General features: G+C 34.1%; 1 protein-coding gene and 1 pseudogene across 3 annotated transcripts; one reads left to right on the top strand and one right to left on the bottom strand.

The window, feature by feature from the left end:
• The first annotated feature begins 3,113 nt into the window (after positions 1-3,113).
• Positions 3,114-12,724, top strand: LOC112727751 (uncharacterized). 3 transcript variants are annotated; one of them, XM_025777641.3, is made up of 4 exons: positions 3,153-3,292; positions 3,388-3,475; positions 3,768-3,920; positions 12,043-12,724. In XM_025777641.3, exons 2-4 carry the CDS (start codon positions 3,464-3,466, stop codon positions 12,535-12,537), a joined length of 660 nt encoding a protein of 219 aa, XP_025633426.1. In that variant the 5' UTR covers positions 3,153-3,292; positions 3,388-3,463; the 3' UTR covers positions 12,538-12,724. The 3 variants fall into 3 exon arrangements, with proteins under 3 accessions (XP_025633424.1, XP_025633426.1, XP_072065624.1); XM_072209523.1 differs by having other exon boundaries at positions 3,371-3,475; XM_025777639.3 differs by having other exon boundaries at positions 3,114-3,475.
• Positions 12,725-12,925: 201 nt separating this feature from the next.
• On the bottom strand, positions 12,926-17,790 carry LOC112727750 (putative E3 ubiquitin-protein ligase XBAT31; annotated as a pseudogene).
• Between the last annotated feature and the right edge of the window lie 4,115 nt (positions 17,791-21,905).

The raw sequence follows: 21,905 nt of genomic DNA, 5'->3' as shown, positions 1-21,905 counted from the left end.
CGGTTGGACGAGGCCCTTGTCAGTGCGTTCGTTGAGCGATGGCGTCCGGAGACGCACACGTTTCATATGCCGTTCGGAGAGTGCACGATCACACTCCAGGACGTGGCATACCAGCTGGGTTTGCCAGTGGACGGGTGTTACATCAGCGGCTGCCTATCAGAGTTCCAGATATACATCCAGGGTGGCCGTCCAGCCTGGGTTTGGTTCGAGGAGTTGCTTGGAGTGGTACCTCCTCCTAGCCAGGTTCAGAAGTATGCGGTCAACTGCAGCTGGTTTCAGGAGACTTTTGGTGAGTGCCCGGAGGGAGCTGATGAGGATACTGTGCATCGATATGCCCGTGCGTACATCATGATGTTGTTGGGCACGCAGCTGTTTGCGGACAAGTCCGGCAACCGCATTCACATCAGATGGCTTCCGTTTGTAGCTAGGCTGGAGGAGATGGGGACCTACAGCTGGGGTTCTACAGCACTGGCATGGTTGTACCGGTGCATGTGCCGAGTGGCGAACAGAAATGTTATCAAGCTAGCGGGCCCACTTCAGCTACTTCAGTCATGGATTTTCTGGTGATTTCCTCGGTTTAGGCCTGCAGGGTTTGAGACGTTCAGCTGGCCATTGGCCTCGAGGTACTGTACTAAGCCTTGTCTATTTCAATTTACTATACATAACTACGTGTTCATTTATAATGTATTGGATACCCTAAGCACACATTTAAGTAGCGGTAAGACATGTGCCTGGATGAGCGGTGGAAACGTCCAGAAAAGTCTGTGGAAAAAAGCTTGAGACTCGTCAACTTGTCCACTAACTCGAACGGGGCTCGTCCGTAGGATTGCAACAGTACCGGGAATCGTCAACTGGACTCCCAAAACCCACCTGGGGAGCTCGTTGTATGACTCATCCCAGTCACCGTATACGAGGGCAATAGCCTTCTGCTTCGCCATCCAGACCCTCCTGTAAGTCGGCCTAAACCCGAAGTGTGCTGCCGTGGCATTTAGGAGCACCTTGATGCTGACGGATGCATCAGCCCTAACCATTGGCATAATGAACGCCGAAATCACATGATAATCCAAGCTCGTGTGGTCACTCGAGATGGAGGTCGCAAGACAAGTGTGAGGTCCATTGTACCGTTTGACCTCCCAAATGCCCTTGCGCTGCCGCAGACTCAGTCGAATCAACCATGTGCACCTATTCCCAAACTCAGAACACTTGCCCACATAAAGGCGATGATCAGACTCCACAACCTTGTACTGTACCCCTCGCCGGATGCTGTAAGTCTTCACACTTAACAGGGCCTCATCTTTATCCTGAAATTGCTGACCAACCTGGAACTCTGTCAAACCAGCAGTCCCTTCAGCATCTCTAGCTCCGAATCCAACAGAGTACCCTGAAACACCCTCTTGCCTCATGGCATCCAGGTCCAAAGAGGAAAAATGTGGTAGATACTGCTGTGTGCCAGAACTAGAACCACCGACCGCCAATGCAGGCTCAGTCGCTCCAACCTCGTCGCCGCTGTCATCCTCAATCATATCCGGCTCGACGTCGTCCTCCTCTACATCACCCAACACTCCGTCTCCGACGCCAACCGGTGGAACTCCTTGTAAAGCGTTCGGCAGAATATCAACTGATCCTACCACGTCGCCTACTCCATCATTGAGATCAACAGCAAAAGACGAGGAGGCGACTGGTTAGACCGCTGGCTCGTACACAGGGACGGACGAAGAAGCAACGGCAGGCCTGGAACTGGAACCGGCTGCCGCGGCTTCAGTGGTGGTATTCCGGTTCGAACCCCCTGAGCTGGATACCACATCAACCAGCTTTGCCAACAACTCTGGTGTCCTCACCTCGGGAAACTGCCTCCGACATAGAAACATGACTTGCAGGTCCTCATCACTACCAATCGTGAAACAATCATACTTCACGGTATCTTGCAAGACCGTGATTGGAATGCGATAGAAAAACTTCTTAACTCGCTTCGCACCTTCCAGACCAAGTTTCATCAGCACAGATCTAACAAGGTCATCATAGCTCGTCGTTGGTTTCACGACAATACAGAGAGGATCCTTATCTGTAAACTTCACACCGGAGCGAGTTTTCCTCTTAATGGATCCTCTGTGGTGAACCAAAACCACAAAACTCTCCTCACTAGCCATCTTACACCCTCTAATAAGAGCAACTCACGTTTACAACCATATATATACTGCTCTGTCTACCACTAAATCGAACCAGACTGGTTCGAATTACTTGATGCAGCGTCTCTCCCTATAATTCGAACCAGTTTGGTTCGAATTATATGTTACAGTTTCTTCCTCTGTAATTCGAACCAGCTTGATTCGATTTACTTGAACCAACTTCTCTCCATGTAATTCGAACTGGCTTGGTTTGAATTATTAATGAATGGAGTTTGAACCATGCTGGTTCGAATTATATAAATATAGGATTTGGCTCATTGCTGAAACGAATTTCACTTTGGCTCATTTAGGTAATTAGCAACTTCCCTTGGTTTATTCTAGTTTTTTGCCCAAATATTAACAACTTGTAATTCTAAACCGGTATGATCGTTATTAGACTGATAATGGTGACAATTTGATAATCTTGCGTTACCAACCTATGGTTTGTTTATATTATTAGATTATTTAATAGGAATAATATTATTTTAAAAAAATAATAACTATATTTATTTTAAATATTTTAATTAATTAATTACGTAAAATTACAATAAAAATTAAATTTAATTTTTTTATTAAAAAATATATTTTAAATTTTTATTTATTATTTATGATATAAAAATTAATGTAAAATTATTTTTTTTGTTTTTTTTATGATAAGTGAATTATAAATAAAGATTAGAATGAGATTTTTATTAAAGATAGTCTTAAATACCCCTGCCGCTGGCTGGCAGTGGCTTTACCGTACAATCCGTTGTGTCTCCAAACTCGCAGAAAAAGACGGTAAGCAGTCACTCTCATATCACGGTTCTCATCCTTATTTCCTTCTCTCTCTTTCTTCTTTTGACTTTCAGAGACAATTCACTTTATTCTTCTTCCTTTTATGCCTTGCAATCCAAAAACAGACAAAAAAAAATCCCTCTTATATCTTACGTCCATATCTCATAATCTCATATCCCCATCTCTTCTATTCTCTTCCTTCACTCATCACTCATCACTCATCACTCATCACTCATCACTCAACATGCATACTCTCTAGTCTCTAGTCTCTGCACATTTTCCTAATGATTCCTTTTGTTTTGTTCCCTTCTCTTGCTTCTAGCTAGTTAGTACTACCCCTTCATCACAGGGTACTTTTTCTTTTTCTTTTATATTTTCATTCTCATCAGAACTGTGAGAGTAACTTCTCTCTGTATTATTGTTCCTAGTATTTCTTCCTTTTCAGGGGTTTCAAATCATTGTAATCTCTTTAACTCAACAAACATATCCTAATAATTCTCTCAACTACTCAAACCACACTAATGGCTCAACAGGTATATGTCATCTTCAATTCCTCTTGTATATTTTTACATGCATAATGCATACACAAATTAAACTGCATATAGGTTGATGCTATGTTATGTACAACTAAAGCCGATATTGCCCCATCTATTTTGATAATGTTGTCACACTTAATTGATAAGATTTCGTAATATCTTTAGAATTGGGAGTGACATGAAGAATTTTAGTTATGGCAGAATAATGTTCATCATGGGTTTAATTTCTTTTCTGTTATCTTTTATTTTTTATTTATTTTTTCAAATCTTTTTTGGTTAATTGATGTAGGAAGAAGGGTGGCCATTGGGGCTGAGGTTATTGAATGCAAGAATCGGAATGGTGAGAAATGGCGATTTATCAGGATCAGTCTCATTCACCACTATGCTCACTAGTTCCACCACCCCTTCAATTGATTCTTCCTCAGATCTTGATACTCAGGAGGTCAGAAATTTCCTTCCAATGAATAAATAAATAAAATGATGTGATTTTGTTGCAATTGATTTGTTTCTCTCCTTAGCTTGTGCTTTTTCATATTTTGTTTTTATTCCTTATGTGCTTTTACAATAATGATGATTCCATTTTATGTTCTTTTTATTATTCTTTCAAGTGATGATAGTCACAGAAGTAATTGGTCTAATCCTTTATTATGTGTATCATGATTTGGCCTTTTTGGTATAAAACAGTGATTTCTACAATACAACCTGCCATGCGGTTACTAATTGCATTGATACTGTGTTTCACTTCTTACCATTGTTCACTTTTTTCTTGTTATTGGTCACATCAAATTCCATATGGAATAGTGCATGCCTTGTACATTTTATTAACTTCATATGATACAGTAATGACTAATGACTAATCTAATCCTATGTACAAAAAAAATTCAGCATCTACAATTTTAACTTTAAAAGATGGAAATTAATTTTATATTTATTAATGATTGGATTAGTTTGACCAAATTGTTTTACAAAATTACCTAACAAGCTATCTATTTTGGATAGTTTTTGTAATTTTCTTGAATTAATGCAATTTTTTATGAGTATCAAATTAATTTACATCTTTTATTGTTAACATTGTAAGTTTTCAATCTTTTTTATATAGTTACAAATAATAATTTTCTCGAATTAGTATTATATAAAATACCTATTATTAATTTGTCCTTTTATATATAATTTCCATAAAAATATGTCAATAATAAATACGAAATTAATTAAAATGATAAAAAATATCTCAATATTTTCTTTAAATAGGATGAAGTGTATTGTATTCAAAAAATGACACCAATCTTTCCTTCTATTTTCTTTGTATATATAAATTTAATGATTAAACTGTTTCATTAGAGAGACAACAAAAATAGTCAACAAAAAATGTGCGTATCCTCAAGCCTATTCATCGAAAAGCTAAAAAATAAACATTGTTGATTCATTATTAATGGCTAGAAACTAAATATTGTTAATTGATAATTAGCTAGTTCCTTTTAATTGTTTTTCGTATTTATCCATGATCAAAATAAAGCCAAAGGTATATATATATATATATATATATATATATATATATATATATATATATATCTTTAATTTGAGATACTTTAAAATCTTTCCTAAAATTTGAAGCATGGTTTTGGATTTGGCTGTGTACTATTTGTTAATTTTCTTTCAACAAGATGAAGCTCCTAAACTCTTCAATAAATCCAAAGAACTGAACAGGAAAAAGGAAAACTTGATGTAAATCAACACGCCCATAAAGCAAAATATCATCTTCTTCTTTTTATCCTTTTCTTTTTTCCTTTTCTTTTTTAAAAACAAAAATCTATTAATCTATCTATCTACCATCTTTGATGTTGTTTCTGTAGATTCTTTGGTTCGCATGTGGTCCACACATTATGTTTTGTGAAAAGAAAGTGGCATTGATTTTTCACTTTAGTCTGTCACTGAAGCGGAGCGCAATTTGAATTATGCTCTCGTTGAAAGTTTAGGCCTTCTAATTAATGTATGTTGAAAGTATTTAGCAGCTTGATAAAGTTGCAAACTTGCAACCATATCCTACATTACATCATAACCACCATATTGAAACAATGAAAAATTGAAAACCGACGCTCCAATTTTAAGACTCTTGTTTTGGTAGACAATTGGAAAGTATATTGGTGCCACATTTACCTAAATTTTATTCAAAAAAAAAAAAAAACGAAAAACAAAAGAAATGAGTGTGATAATTCCACAATCTAAATTAATTCAGCTAGGATTTTAACAGATTTTAAGTGAAATTGAATTGAAAAAAATACCTGTTGAAATATTTATACAATAAGAATATAAGATTTAATTTTTTTTAAAAAATCTAAAGATATTATTTTTTTTTAGAGTAAAAAATTATTTGATTATCCCATGTTCAAGTTGATTATCATTTGAAGGGTGATAATTGAAATAATAAAAGAACGTTTAACTTGCTCCTCAAGTAAGATCGAATCCGGATCCCAAAGACCCGTATCTAAGTCGGTTCGACCTATGTGGATAAGGCCATATAGCCCATCTTTAGATTTTTTTTTTTTTGGTCTGTTAGTGTTGTAAAATAACTAAATAGATAAGGAAGAAGTAACAAATATAAAATATGAAAATATAATTAGATAACTCAAGTAGTAATATTCACTAGAATTACTATATCAAAAGAGTAGATATAATTAATATATTTAATAATATTAAAGTATATAAGAAAGAGAATAGTATGGAAGAGAGAGAATAGTATAAGAGAGAGAATATTGTTTTATTGTTTGTGTGTGTCTTCCCTTTGCCTCAGTACATGTATTTATAGGCACATAAAGTTTACGTTTCAAACTTCTTCATTCTAAGAATTTATTTCTTTCAACATAGGAAAAATGTGCCACTCATAAATGGGCATCCATCATCCTTATCCATCCATGTCACAACACTCCTCCTTGGATGACCATTTAGGGTTATTGCCTCGTTAAAATCTTACTAAAGAAAAATCCAGTGGGAAAAAAACCTTAGTGAAGGAAAAAGAGTACAATATCCTTTGCGATGGGGACTGCCTCATTAAAAACCTTGTCAAGAAAAACCCAATGGAAAAAAAAATCTGACCAAGAAAAAAGGAGTACAGTCTCACTCTCTTGTCGACATCAGTTAATGTCTCGAAATCGGCGCATCCCAATCTCATGTACCAATCTTTCAAATGAGGATTTTGGGAGTGACTTTGTAAACAAATTTGCCAGATTGTCACTTGAGTGAATCTGTTGGACATCAATTGTCCCTTGATTTTGAAGATCATGAAGTGAAGAAGAATTTGGGAGAAATATACTTTGTTCTATCGCCTTTGATGTGTCCGCCTTTAAGTTGAGCAATGCATGCTGTATTATCTTCAAACAGGACAGTTGGAGCTATCTTATGATCAATCAGTCCACATGATGACAGAATATATTGAATCAGACTCCTCAGCCAAAAACACTCGCGACTAGCTTCATGAATCGCCAGTATTTCAACATGATTAGAGGAGGTTGCTACTATCATCTGTTTCGTGGACCTCCATGATATAGCTGTATCACCATATGTGAACAGATATCCTGTTTGAGATCTCCCTTTATGTGGATCAAACAAGTATCCGGCATCTGCATAGCCAACTAGTTGTGATTTGGATCCATAGGGATAAAACAATTCCATATAAACCGTTCCATGCAGATATCGAAAAATTTGTTTGATTCCACTCCAATGTCTTCTGGTTGGAAAGGAATTATATCTTGCTAGTAAATTCACCGCGAATGATATGTCAGGTCGCGTATTATTAGCAAGATACATTAGCGCTCCAATGGCACTAAGATATGGTACTTCAGGACCAAGGATATCTTCATTCTCTTCTTTAGGACGGAATTGATCATTTTCCACATCCAAAGATCTTACGATCATTGGGGTACTCAAGGGATGTGACTTATCCATATAAAATCTTTTCAAGATCTTCTCTGTGTATGTTGTTTGATGAATAAAGATCCCATTTTTTATATGCTCGATCTGCAAACCAAGACAAAATTTAGTCCTTCCAAGATCTTTCATCTCAAACTCTTCTTTTAGAGTTTTTATAATTGTTAGAATCTCTTCAGGAGTCCCAATGATATTTAAATCATCAACGTACACAGCAATTATAATGAATCTAGATGTAGATTTTTTTTATGAAAATATATGGACAGATATCATTATTCTTAAATCCATTTTTGGCCAGATACTCAGTAAGATGATTATACCACCTTCGTCCAGATTACTTCAGACCATATAAAGATCTTTGCAATTTGACTGAGTATAACCCTTGCGAATATTCATTGGATGGTTTAGATATCTTTAGTCCTTCAGGAACTTTCATATAGATATCCCGATCTAATGAGCCGTATAAATAGGCTGTTACCACATCCATTAAATGCATATGCAATTTATGATATGCAGATAAACTGACCAAATAACGCAATATTATCGCATCCACTATAGGGGAATACGTTTCTTCATAATCTATACCGGGCCTTTGTGAAAAACCTTGTGCCACAAGTCAGGCTTTATAGCACACAACTTCATTTTTCTCATTTCGTTTTCTCACAAATACCCATCGGTATCCAACAGGTTTTACATCTTCAGGTGTACGGACTACAGGTCCAAAGACTTCACGTTTAGCAAGTGAGTCTAAATCAACCTTCATGGCTTCTTCCCATTTTGGTCAATCATTCATTTGTCGACATTCTTCGACTGATCTTGGCTCAAGATCCTTACTTTCATGCATGATATTTAATATCACATTATATGCAAATATTTCATTCACAATTGTCTTATTTCGATCCCATTTCTCTCTTGTAAAGACATAATTTATCGAGATCTCATCATTTTCACAATATTCAGGTACCTGAACGTCTTCTGGCGTTAAAATTATATCAGAATTTTGGACAACTGCAGGTGTCTTTACTGTGTCTTTTTCAACAGGAATAGTATTTACCTCTTTTCTCTTTCGAGAATTTTTATCTTTGGAACCGACAGGGCTGCCACGCTTCTGGCGTGTATTTGCTTCAGTGGTTATTTGTCCTACTGGGACATCAATTTGAATTGGGACATTTTCTGCCCTGCCACACTTCTGGCGTGAATTTGCTTCAATGGCTACTTGTCCTACTGGGACATCAATTCGAATTGGGGCATTTTTCGCTGGTATATAAGATTTGGTTATCCTCTTTGTATCGAAAAATGTATCAGACAATTCATTTACTATTCTTTGCAAATGTATAATCTTTTAAACTTCTAGTTTACATTGCCCTTATTGAGGATCTAAATGCATCAACGATGATGCATTCCAATTAAGTTCATTTTCAGGAAGCTTATTCTCTCCCCCTAATATTGAAAATTTTGATTCATCAAAATGACAATCTACAAACCGGGCTTTAAATACATCTTTCGTTTGTATCTCAAGATACCTTACTATACAAGGAGAATCATATCCAACATATATCCCCAATTTTCTTTGGAGTTCCATTTTGGTGCGATTAGGTGATGCAATGGGAACATATATCGCACACCCGAATATTGTTAAATGGGAAATATTTGGCTGTTAGCCAAAAGCTAGTTGCATAGGAGAGAACTGATGGTAACTCGTTGGCCTCAAACGAATAAGTGCTGCGGCATGTAAAACAGCATGCCCCCAAACTGAGGTTGGGAGATTTGTTCTCATAAGCAAAGGTCTAGCAATCAATTGGAGGCGTTTAATAAGTGATTCTGCTAACCCATTTTGTGTGTGAACATAAGCTACTGGATGTTCAACACTTATTCCATTAGCCATACAATAAGCATCAAAAGCTTGGAAAGTAAATTCACCAACATTATCAAGACGAATTGCTTTGATTGGATTTTCTGGAAATTGTGCTTTTAATCGAATAATTTGAGCCAGTAATCTCGCAAACGCCAAGTTGCGAGAGGACAATAAGCACGCATGTGACCATCTCGAAGATGCGTCTATCAGAACCATAAAATATCTAAAAGATCCACATGGTGGATGAATAGGTCCACATATATCACCTTGAATCCTTTCTAGGAATTCAGGGGACTCAAATCCAACCTTTACTGGTGATGGTCTTAAAATTATCTTTCCCTGAGAACATGCAGCAGAATCTTCTGGTTATTTAGTGAATGTCCATGTGAGTTTTCAATAATTTTCCTCATCATGGTTGTTCCCGGATGACCCAATCGGTCGTGCCAAGTTATGAAATCATTTGGACTAGGAAACTTCTGGTTTACAATGGCATGTGATTCAATTGCACTAATCTTGGTATAATATAACCCAGATGAAAGTGAGGGTAATTTTTCTAATATAACTTTCTTATTTGAATCATGAGTTGTGATACATAAGTACTCATGATTTCCCTCATTCATAGTCTCAATATGATATCCATTTCGACGAATATCTTTAAAACTCAATAAGTTTCTTCGAGACTTGGTAAACAATAGTGCATTATTTATTATGAATTTTGTTCCTTCAGGAAACAAAATTATAGCTCTTCCGGAACCTTCTATCACATTGCACGAGCCAATAATAGTATTAACACATTCTTCTTTTGGCACAAGATGGGTAAAATATATATTACTTTTAAGAATAGTGTGCGAACTTGCACTATCCGCAAGACAAGTATCTTCAGAATATATCCTTGCCATTTTTCTTCAAAAATAAATAATAATAATAATAATAATAATAATAATAATAATAATAATAATAATAATAATAATAAAAATAAAATGAGTAAAAGTACATGCACGGTAAAATTATTTACATGAATACTTAACAAACACACATATTAAACTATTTCATCATTGAGCAAATAGCCAATATTTCCTTCAGGATCTTCAAAGAAATTAGATACATCATAATGTGTGGTGAAATTTTCATAATTTGAAACAAAATTTGTTTCCTTTCCTTTGTCATCCTTTTTTAAGGATGCTTGATAAAGATCAACTAGGTGCCTTGGGGTATGACAGGTACGTGACCAATGGTCCTTTCCACCACAATGGAAGCATTTATCCTCAATTGATTTACTTTGTCCATTATTTCTTTCTTTATCCCACTTCTGGTGAGATCCTCTCTGTTGAACATAATTTATTTTCCTTCCATAATTTTTCTTGTTACTAAAACCTTGCCATTTACCTCTTTTGGGGTAGTTTGCCGCATTTACTTCAGGAAATGGGGCGGCGCCAGCTGGGCGCGCTTCATGATTCTTTTAAGAGTAACTCATTGTTGCGCTCGGCAACAAGAAGGCAAGAAATTAGCTCAAAAAAATTTTTTCAATCCTTTTTCTCGATTGCTACTACAGGAGCACATTCGAGGCATGGAAGGTCAAGAAAGTTTTTCCTAACATATCGGGTTTGAGGAAGTATCACATGATTGTACCTTTCTTCAAGGTCTTTCCACATATCTCCAGAATCTTTTAATGTGAGATATTCATTTTTCAATCATACGTTAAGATGACGATAAAGGAAAATCATAGCTTTGGCTTTATCCTTCTGGGATGTATTATTTTCAGCCTTAATAGTATCTTCAAGATCCATTGAATCAAGATGGATTTTAGTATATAGCATCTATGATAAATAATTATTTTTAGATATATCAAAAGTATTAAATTCAAGATGAAAGAGTTTCGACATAATAAAAATTTGTTACCTGAAGTCTTCCTAAAACTTCGTTAGAGCTTCGTGCTGATAACGTGTTGTAAAATAATTAAATAAATAAGGAAAAAATAACAAATATAAAATATGAAAATATAATTAGATAACTCAAGTAATAATATTCACTAGAATTACTATATCAAAATAATAGATATAATTAATATATTTAATAATATTAAAGTATATAAAAAAGAGAATAGTACGAAAGAGAGAGAATAATATTAGAGAAAATATGGATTAGACTTATATATAGTGGGTCCAGATATAAGATATGAATAGTAAATATTTTTTACCCATGCAACGATATTTTAAAGAAGTATTTTCTAGTTGTACAATGCTAAGGTACATTATACCTTTCCATGAACAGTAAAAAGTATTCCTTTTATAATAAAAAAAAATAAAAAGATATAAAATATATATGTTCTCCACAAATTTAAGTAAGAATCTTTTACTTTTTTTTTTAATTTTATCTTTTATAAAACAAAAAAAAAGCTTCTTCTCTAATTTAAGAGATAATAATATACTAATAGTAGACGGTATTATTAATTTACTATCTTAAAGTATAAAGAGTAGTCGCTAACATTTCTTCTTTTATATACATGTATGATTTTTTTTTTCAAATAAATTTTGTTCCCACATTCTTCAACCGTTATGACAAGGCTCGCTTCCCATATATATCGAAATAATATGATAATTTTAATTAAAAATCTAGAACAAATTATACTCCCTCCATTTTTTAACATTAATAATTCAATATATACCTAAACATGAATTGTATCCAAATACATTTGAGTGTTGAACATACCTAACATTCAGAAGTGACAGATTTTAATAGTAATTCTAGAGAATTTCTCTGACCAACTTCAACATATGGATTATTATAGTCCACAGGAACATTCTTCCATGACAGGAGCATCACACTAGGGAGCCTCATTGGTATCTCTAGCTTCTTAACACTCTCGAGAAGATCAACAACAACAACAATGGAGGAGCCTTCATCATCAAATAATAAAAAAAAGAATCATCACAAGCTGATGAAACCATACTGGTTATTCTCACTTTGTTCAAAGCTAAATACTGATGCAGTGATTCTGCATAGTGATGCTGATGCTCCTTCTCTCGGTCAGTACCTCGAGGCAGAGAGAAGAGCAGCAGCCGCCACCGCCACAAGTAATAATCAAAGAAGGAACCAATGTCAAGAAATGTATGTACCTAATGATTTTGACACAATTCAAGATTCAAATTCACTATTTCATGGAGACCAAGTTGCTGTTCTGTCACCAGATTCAATGGATGAAGAAGAGGAGGCAAATAAAGAATGGGAACAAAGCAACAATAGATTTGGAGCAACAATAATTTTCCCTTGTTTATGTGGATAAACCATTTAATCTATTTGATCTCTTCTTTTACCTTTTTTCTTTTTAAAAAGCATATGATTTAATTTAATGATCCGGAGTTCTTTGGTTGTTACAGCATAATCTGAACTTCTTCACATGTTTGTTCATAAACTTCCAATGGAGTTAGAGACCTACATTTTATACTCAATTCAATCCAAAATTTGCTTCAGTTGTCAACCCTCAAAAGATATTATATTCTCTAATGTTATTTGTTAAGAGCTTAAAATAGAACTCATTGACAATAAAATTAATTGGAGTATTCTGCAAAGCAATAAACTATATTTTATGAACAGTCAAGATAAATATGTCAAGATCTTTCCAGTTTCCATATTGCAATCTAGCAAGCAACCTTAAGGAATTGAAGTGAACATTTAAACATCAACAACTCTAATTCAGGTGAAAACTTTTCTTCCACCCACAAGGGTGATGAATGAATACAATCTGTTTTTTACTATTACAAATCCATAGAGGTTTACCACAATGGAGCTTCAACTTCAGGGCATATTAATAACCTTAATATCATGAATACTATACTTTATAATTTGGTGAAAAAAAAAGTAAAAGAAAAAAACAGAAATTCCTGGTGCCCCAAGTGCAGCCAACTGAATATTAGACTACAAAGACTCAAACACACCATTCAAGAATTCGGCTCACCTATTGTCTTGCATGATCTTAGCGATGATCCATCAGACAAGGCGAAAAAATTGAACTCGAATTTAATACTTAATGTAGCTATTCCCCAGCATGTGTAGACCCATCACTCATAACAGTTTCCTTCTGTCATGGAGGCCCAAAAAATAACACCCTTATCGATGCTAAGCAATCCCCTCTCATTGCTTTTCGGCCTCAATCTTTCCTGAATTGGCGCCCAGCGATCTTTCCAAAGGAGCCCATGGCTGACAAACTCTTGAAGCTGCTGCTCCCTTCACTGAAATTTGATTTTCTAGACCTTCTTGGCTTTGTAGGGTTGGACTCGGCTTCTGTTTCACTGCTAATCTTGATTTTAGCAACAATTAATTGAAGAATGGTGCCTCGGCAAAATGGACAAGCAGGACCGGGGGCACAAGTCGTGGCTGGATCGGGCTTCTTGTGGCAGCAAAGTGCAAGGGTGCAATGAGCACACATTTGATGGCCACAAGGTCTGACCTCAATTGTACATGCTTGGTCAAAACATATACAGCATAATTCCAGATTGCTTTCCTGTATGAGTAGTACATAACGAGAAATAAGTAAGTCATTGCTTATTACTTGTTTTCCGGGGGAAAAAACTTAAATACATGTAAAGCAAGAAAGTATTTGACTATGCTCGAGTTCAAGCATTAACAAAACATTTTATTGTTTCAACAAGGAATCGGATTAACCTGATCAAGATTCTTGGGAAGTAGAATCAATTATCAAAATGTTAAAGAGATACGCAGAAGTTATCTTAAATCATAACAAGATCTGTGGAAAGTCAGTTGCCTATGTTCAAGTGGAGCACACTTGGATCTGAATGATTAAAAGTACTATGAGCATAAAGAACTACAAGTAGATATTAAAGAAAAAAAAAAAACTACATTGCATTTGCCAATGCATTATTTTACCAACGCCAATGGCATAAATTTCATGTATGCCAAAGAAACTTATGGGACACAACCATATTAAAATATTGGTTTAAATATATGTTCTATAAATATAAGGCATTTTGGTTTTGGTGCCACAGTTTCCATCATTAGGATTTGGTCCTTATCTCCTAGATCTATTATTGAATGGTGATGCTTAATATAGAGTATAGACTACAAAAATATCAGCATATATTTATAATGACAAAAAAAAAACAAATTGTCCAATAGTTTTAATGCTTATGCACATAATCTAAAGTACTTATAAGAACCAACGTTTAGAACGGCAGGGACTAAAAACAATAAAAAGGAAACATAAGGGACCAAAACCCAAACAAAAATTTTTATAAGGAGCAAAATAAACTGACTTAAATGATAAATTTATTAGGACTAGATACATATTAGAATAGGTAAGTTGTACCTCAGAGTCGGAAGCAATATCATCATCATCTTTGCTTTCTGAATGCAATATTGATGGCAGTCTATCCGCCTCCTTTAACAGAGTCTTTTCTCTCTCCTTGTTAGCTTCTAGCAAGGCCTTCTCCAGTAAAGCCTTTGCTTCCTGATTGAGCTCGCTGATGAACTTTAACGGGGACGGCCAAACAAGCGGCGCTGCTGATGAAGGATCAAGAAGGGCAGCGCATGCCTTGTGCTTGTGCTTAAGAGCAACTGTGAATGGTATTCTCCTGCAACGAGTCATTTGTAACAAGATCAAAATAAGATCTTAATGTGGTTGTTAGTGCTTTCATTGAGTAAGAACTCAAGGAAAATTCGAATAAATACTGTATTACTTATTAAACAAATATTTTATAACCATATTAGAGTGAATAGAACACAAAAGTAAATAGTGAAACAAAGAAGCTTTTAATATAAGGCCTATTATTACTTTAACCAAGAGCACTGCTGTATCGGACAAAAAATAGTGTTAACTTCTCCAGTTGTAAGTTTAAGAGCTTTGAGTTACAAAAAGGGTATTATAAGTTTAAGCACCAAGTTATGGCAAATGTACTATCAACGATACATATACTCATGTTTTGCGTGTTTGTTGCTGGTTTATTCAGCTAATCAATTTCAGCTTTAAAGTATGAAATCCCAAATGTTCTAGAAGGTGATTTGTTAACCAATAAATCAAATTGCATAGTGTCAAACAGTTAAATTTTAAGTCAAAAAGTGAGGCTTCTTGGTTTACTTTATTCCTTATTAAGCATAGAGTGAAATTAACATTCAAACTTTGCACGCAACTACTTTCAAGTTGACATAATAGTGATTAATCACATATCATTTAGTGTTTCCCTGTATTCAATGGTATTAACATAAATGGAAATGATAATTACCTGGTTTTTGAGAGCTAAAACATAGTTACTAAAATGATAATAGGGGGATGAGTATGGTTTGTTTCAATACACAAGTTGTTACATTTTGTGATTAAATTACAAGTATTTCTTTAGGAGGTGTTTTGGTTTTTTTTTTTTTTTGGTTTTTTGTTTATAAGTAGTTCACAGAAACTCAACCTGCCTAAAGAAGCAGGGACAATCCATCACACAATACTTGCAATAAAAAAATATCAAAAGATATCAAGAACTCATAAATATATGAAGACATTAGGGATAGAAACGTCTTTGGAGAACGAGGCAGAGACAAAATAAACTCCAAGAATATCCCTTTCAACGCTACCTGAGAGATAATTCAGTACGTAGTTCGCTAGTCGGAGAATATGGTCTGCAATATGCAAGTAACTATGAATTGGAACAGGAAACTTCTTACCCAGAAGAATCTAATTGCAGCCTATCTGCTCCCCAAGCAAGCAACATCCGGACACAGTCCATGGAGCCACCACGGGCAGCCATATGAAGCGGCATACTCCCAGGGTAACTGCAGAAAACCTTGATCAATGATACAATACAAATGATAAAATCGCCAACATCTACCTATGATATATACTAATCATATAACTTTCAATATAATTACCCATATCCACCAGTTGAAGCACAAACAAGAGCCCCAGTATCCAAAAGGGCGTGGAGACACTCAGGCCGCCTTTGACGAGCAGCAAGGTGCAGCGGGGTGGCACCATTTCCATCTCTTATATTCACGAATCTGGCGAATCCCCTGACAATGCAACATTTGAGCAATTCTAAATTTAGTGACATTCATGTTTGTCTTATTTTGCACCCGAATTTGAGGGATATGAAACGGAGAGTGAGAGAGAAGTGAATCTAACCATGAATCAGCAACAGGTGTGGAATGAGCAGCAGAAAGAATAGCCTTAAGGCAATCTGCATGACCGTAATAAGCAGCATAGTGCAAGCATGTTCGTCGTCGCGAAGAGTCAAACATCAATATCTGAAACGATACACACAATTAATACCATTCATCCAATTGTGTAATCTATCCTATGATAAAAAAGATCACCACCACTCCAAGGGATTTCGTATTAACTTATTTAGTCCCAATCTCTCCTTTTCTTCTCTTTTCTCTCAAAATTCTCAACAAAGATCTTTCGCCTGAAAAATTAATTCGTTTTAATATAAACTAATCCAAACATAGACTATATTTCAATTTTTTTTTCTTTAAAAAAAAAAACTAATAAAGTAATAAAGCATAACATACATTAGCTCCAGCTTGAATAAGCTTTTCTACACAACCAGTCCTTCCATTCATCGCAGCCAACATTAATGGAGTCTACAAGCAAAACGCAACAAAAAAGAATCAGAATCAAAATAAAATCTTCGAAATTTCAACATTCATAAAAAGATTCCAACTAGAAAATCATCATAAACCATCAATCCTGAACTCTATGACTTAAACACCGCATTGAGCTTACTTTATTTGATCCCTGACTGGGATATTCAAAGTTTTTTGACCAAGACTAGAATTGACTCCTCCACACTTAGTTAAAGGAGGACGAGAAACCTTATTTGTTTACTCAATGTGAGGATCATAAAAAAAATTAAATTAAAAAATAACTTATAATTTACAAACCTGTTTATAGCGGTTCAAGATGTCTGCTTTAACATCTCGCTCCAGCAACATAGAAAGAACCTAAATCAAAATTAAAAATAAAGTTAAGTAACAAACAAATAAATGAGAACCAATGAACAAAACAAAAGACAAGAAAATAAAAAGAAAAATGAACCTGGATTCTCCCATTGGCAGCAGCTACATGAAGAAGTGACAACTTTGCACGGCCATTGGAGTGTTCTAAGAGAGAAGGGTGTTCCTTCAACATAGCTTCAACAATCTCCAACTCACCATCGGCAACTGCACCAAACAGTGCAGCAACACTACCCTTCTCATGGCTGTTGTGGTGATGATTGGTGCAGCTATGGCTTTGACCCATTTTCCCCCACTCTCTCTCTCTTTACCTCTCCTCGATCTCCGGAACTTGATGATCAGCTCTTTGTAAACTAGCAGAGAGGTGATCCCGAAGTTCCACCACACGCCGCCGTGCACGGTGGTGGTGGGGGATGGTAGTTGAGTTTGGTGGGAAGAGGGAAGGTGTAGATTTGATGAATGAGTGAGTAGTAATATTGTGAGTTGCCTCGTGGTTTGGACTTTGGACCAGCCCGCCGCGGTTTCGGGCAGCCTGACCGAACTCTGCATCAAACACTTTATTATTTGTTAATCTCCGTTCATACTTCCCACTTGACCCTCCACTATTTTTAACTTCTTTTTCTTTCTTTTAATTAAATAATAAATACAATACTTTTATATGGTAAAATTATATCAAATAAAATAATTTTTTTTTTAAATTTAAGAGTGAGATTCGAATCAGCAATTTATAAGTGAGTATGAAAAAATTATGTCATTTAAGTTATAACTCGATGGCATAAAAATTATTTCTTTTGGTAAGAAAAAAAGCTACCAAAACGTTTTATCATGTATAATATATATTTTTTATAAATTTATCAAAAATTGTCATTTTTTACTTAATTCTATTTTTTATTAAAAAATTTCTTATTTTATATACGCTGCTTAATAAGTTATAATTTCCTACTATTCTAATTTAAAATGTCACCATCGAATTAATTTTTTGTATATCTTGGTATTTATGAAAATGTTAATTTCTATCATCTTAATAAATTTATTTTTTTTAATTTGCTTTTATATATTTTTTTGGTGACTAATTTGCTTTTATATATAAAAACAAATTGCTTTTATATAACTGTCATGAATGAATAAAAATATAAAAATTAGAAAAAATATATATGAAAAATGAATATATTATATTTAATTATATGTTAAGAATTATATTTTTTATAAAATGAATAATTAAATCAAATATTGATAAAATTGTAAAACACACGGAATAAACTCTAATATATTGAAAACTCCAAATATTTAACTCTTTAATAAAAATATCTTAGCATCTATGATGCTTAATTTTAGTTTAATTTTATTTTAGATCTTATAAAATATCATATAAATATTTATAAAATTATATATTATAAAAATTGATTTAAAATTTAATATAAGATTTATTACTCCAATGTTGGGTCTCATTTTAATTTAAATTTTAATTTAAATTATATCATAAAATTATTTTTAATTATTTTAAATAATTTTAATTAAATTGTAAAAATTACAAAAATAATAATTATATACCATAAAAATATTACACACTAATAAAAATAAATTTTAAAATAACCTAATTAAACATAACATCGTTAAAAAAACCACATGACATATTTAAAACATTACATAAATAACATAATAAGGGTTAAGTACGATTTTAGTCCCTAAGATATGGGTTGAAAATTTTTTTCGTCTCTAACTTTTTTTTGCTTACAAAAACATTCCTAAGGTTTAACCTAGTTTAAAATCGTCCTTCGAACCAAAATATCATTCCCCTTCTTCCCCAAAATCCTCATTTTCTATTCCTCTTTTTCTTCTTCTCCATCCCAACATCATCTCTTCTTCTTTTTTCTTCTTTTTCATCGAAGCATCAGCAACAACAATGAAACAATGTAATAAATATTTAAAAAAAAAAATAACTAGAAGCAGAAGCATAAACAATAGAATTAGAAACAAAACCAGAACCAAAAGCACAAGCAACCAGAAGCAGAAGCAAAAACAATGGAATTAGAAGCAAAACCAGAACTAGAAGCACAAGCAACCAGAAGCAGAAGTAGAAACAATAGAATTAGAAGCAAAACCAGAACCAAAAGCACAAGCAACCAGAAGCAGAAGTAGAATGAAATTGAATTAGAAGCAAAACTAGAATCAAAAGCACAAGCAACCAGAAGCAGAACCAGAACCAAAAGCAGAATGAAATTAGAATAAAAAACAATAATGGAATTATAATCAGAAACAATGTAATTAGCAAAATCAACAACTCCACAAATCAAACAAATTCAACAATATAATTAACAGAAACGGCAACGAGAAGAAACGGCCGGGGAGAAGAAACGGCCGACGAGGAGCAACGACGGCCGGTGACCGAACGAGGAGGAGGAGCAGAAACGACGAGCAGCACGCGACGTCCACCCTCTTGGATCTGTTGGCATCGACGTCGAGCGAGGAAGAGGAGCAACGACGAGATCTGGCGGCGAGATCCACGGCAAGGACCGAACGAAGAGGAGCGGCGGCGGCGGCGAATTCTCTTCCCCTTCCCTTCCCCACCTTCCCTTCCCCCTCTTCTTCCCTGACACCCCCCCCCAAGCGTGATTCCCTTTAAACTTTTTTTTGTTTTTTTTCTTTTTTATTTTCTATTTTTTAGTTAGGGGTAGTTTGGTAATAAAAATTAAAATGTTGGTAAAAATGACAATTTTAAAACTAAGTTAAACTCTAGGGACAATTTTATAAGTAAAAAAGGTTTGGGGATGAAAAAAAATTTTCAGTCCCTATCTTAGGGACTAAAATCGTACCTAACTTAAATAATAACAAAGACAACATAATATTAAACCTAATAAAACTCTAAACTTAATTCATTAAAATTGTGAAACTGCTATATATGCTCAACAAAATCTGCTTGTAATTGTTGATGCTTTTATCTATCACGAAGTTTGACATTTCTTTTAATGTACCTCTTAGGAGCAACATGCTTTTCGTCTAACTCTAGTTGTAAAAAACTAAAAATACCATTGTCGACATTATCATGAAAAGGGAGTTTAGTAAAGTTACTAGTACATGCATTTATTTCCTCTTCAACAATTATATTATACAATATGATACAAGCCTTCATTAATTTTCCAAGCTTTTCTTTATCCCAGAAACATGTTAGGCCATGAATTATTGTGAAACGAGCTTGCAATACTCCAAATGCTCATTCTACATCCTTTCATTGTCCTTTTTGATATTGTGCAAACAAGTTTTGTTTATCTCCTTGTAGTCGAAATATTATTTTAACAAACATTATCCATTTAGGATATATACATTTGATAAATAGTATCTCATATTGTATGAGTTATTATTTATGGTGTAGTTTATCTATGGAACACGACCTTATAAAACTTCGTCAAACACCGGTAAACGATTTAACACATTGATATTATTATTGAAACCTGCAACTCCAAAAAAAGCATGACATATCCAAAGGTCAAAAGATGCAACAGCTTCAAGTATAATAGTGGGACCCCACGATAACCACTTAAGAACATACATTTCCAAGTTTTTGGACAATTTTTCCACTTCCAATGCATCCAGTCAATGCTTCCCATCATACTCGAAAAGCCACGATCCTCTCCTATCTTTAGAAGGTATTATACATCATTTTGAATTTGCGGTATGTAAGTATTTACACTCACAAACTAAAATTATATCTTCAACAAACTTTTTCAAGCACTCAATTGTAGTGATTTCACCTATTCTCCCGTAGTCGTTAACAACGTCAGCCGAGATTCTATATGCCATCATATGCATGGTAGCCGTGCATTTTTTGCAATGGAGATAAGCCATTATTACCTACGGCATCGACTTTTTGCTACAAATATTGATCTACCTCAGAAAGGACTTCCACAATGCAAAAAAAAAAATGTTTTGCCATTCAAAATTTCCGTCGAAATATATCATCAGAGTATACTGGATTAGGTGCAAAATAATCATTGAACATTCATTGATATCCATCTTCACGATCTCTATCTTCTTCATACAATTGCAAAAAGATTTTAAGTTGGCGTTCATCAGGTCATCAAACAAAAATTCTTTAATCCAATCACCCAAATTCATGCCATTAGAATTGTTTAAGTCACTGAATACAATTTTCTCACCCAAGTCATCCAAGAACTTGTTATTGAAATCATTATAGTTTCCATCTGTGGTCAAAGACTAAAACTTGAATGAATATAGCAAATAAAAGAATATTTTGAAAGGTGATAGCAGAAATAGATATGACCAAAGAATGGTAAGAGTAAAAAAAAGAAGTATGAGCAAATGTACTAAGACCTTGTCTCATATTTATATTGGTGTTTGTAATAGTAAATTTTAACGGCTAATTTTCAGCACTTAACGGCTATTTTAAATAGATAATTTTTAAATAGAAAAAAAACTAAATAACTTAATAAACATTACATAATTAAAATATTAAATAAATTAAAAATCACAACAAATATTCAAACAAAAAAAATAAATAACACCTTAATAAAAAACTGATATAAGAGTTTTACATAATTAAATAAATTAAAAATTACAATAATATTCAAATAAAAAGATAAATAACACTTGTATAAAAAAAACTTACATGAAAGTTAAAAACAAGCTAATAAATACAGTAATCTAAAAGTATTTTGTATGATTTTTTTCACCATCTTT

The sequence above is a fragment of the Arachis hypogaea genome, chromosome 12 (assembly GCF_003086295.3).
Source record: "Arachis hypogaea cultivar Tifrunner chromosome 12, arahy.Tifrunner.gnm2.J5K5, whole genome shotgun sequence".
Taxonomy (NCBI): domain Eukaryota; kingdom Viridiplantae; phylum Streptophyta; class Magnoliopsida; order Fabales; family Fabaceae; genus Arachis; species Arachis hypogaea.
Note: the sequence above shows the minus strand (reverse complement) of the source record. Positions and strands in the feature narration are given on the sequence as shown.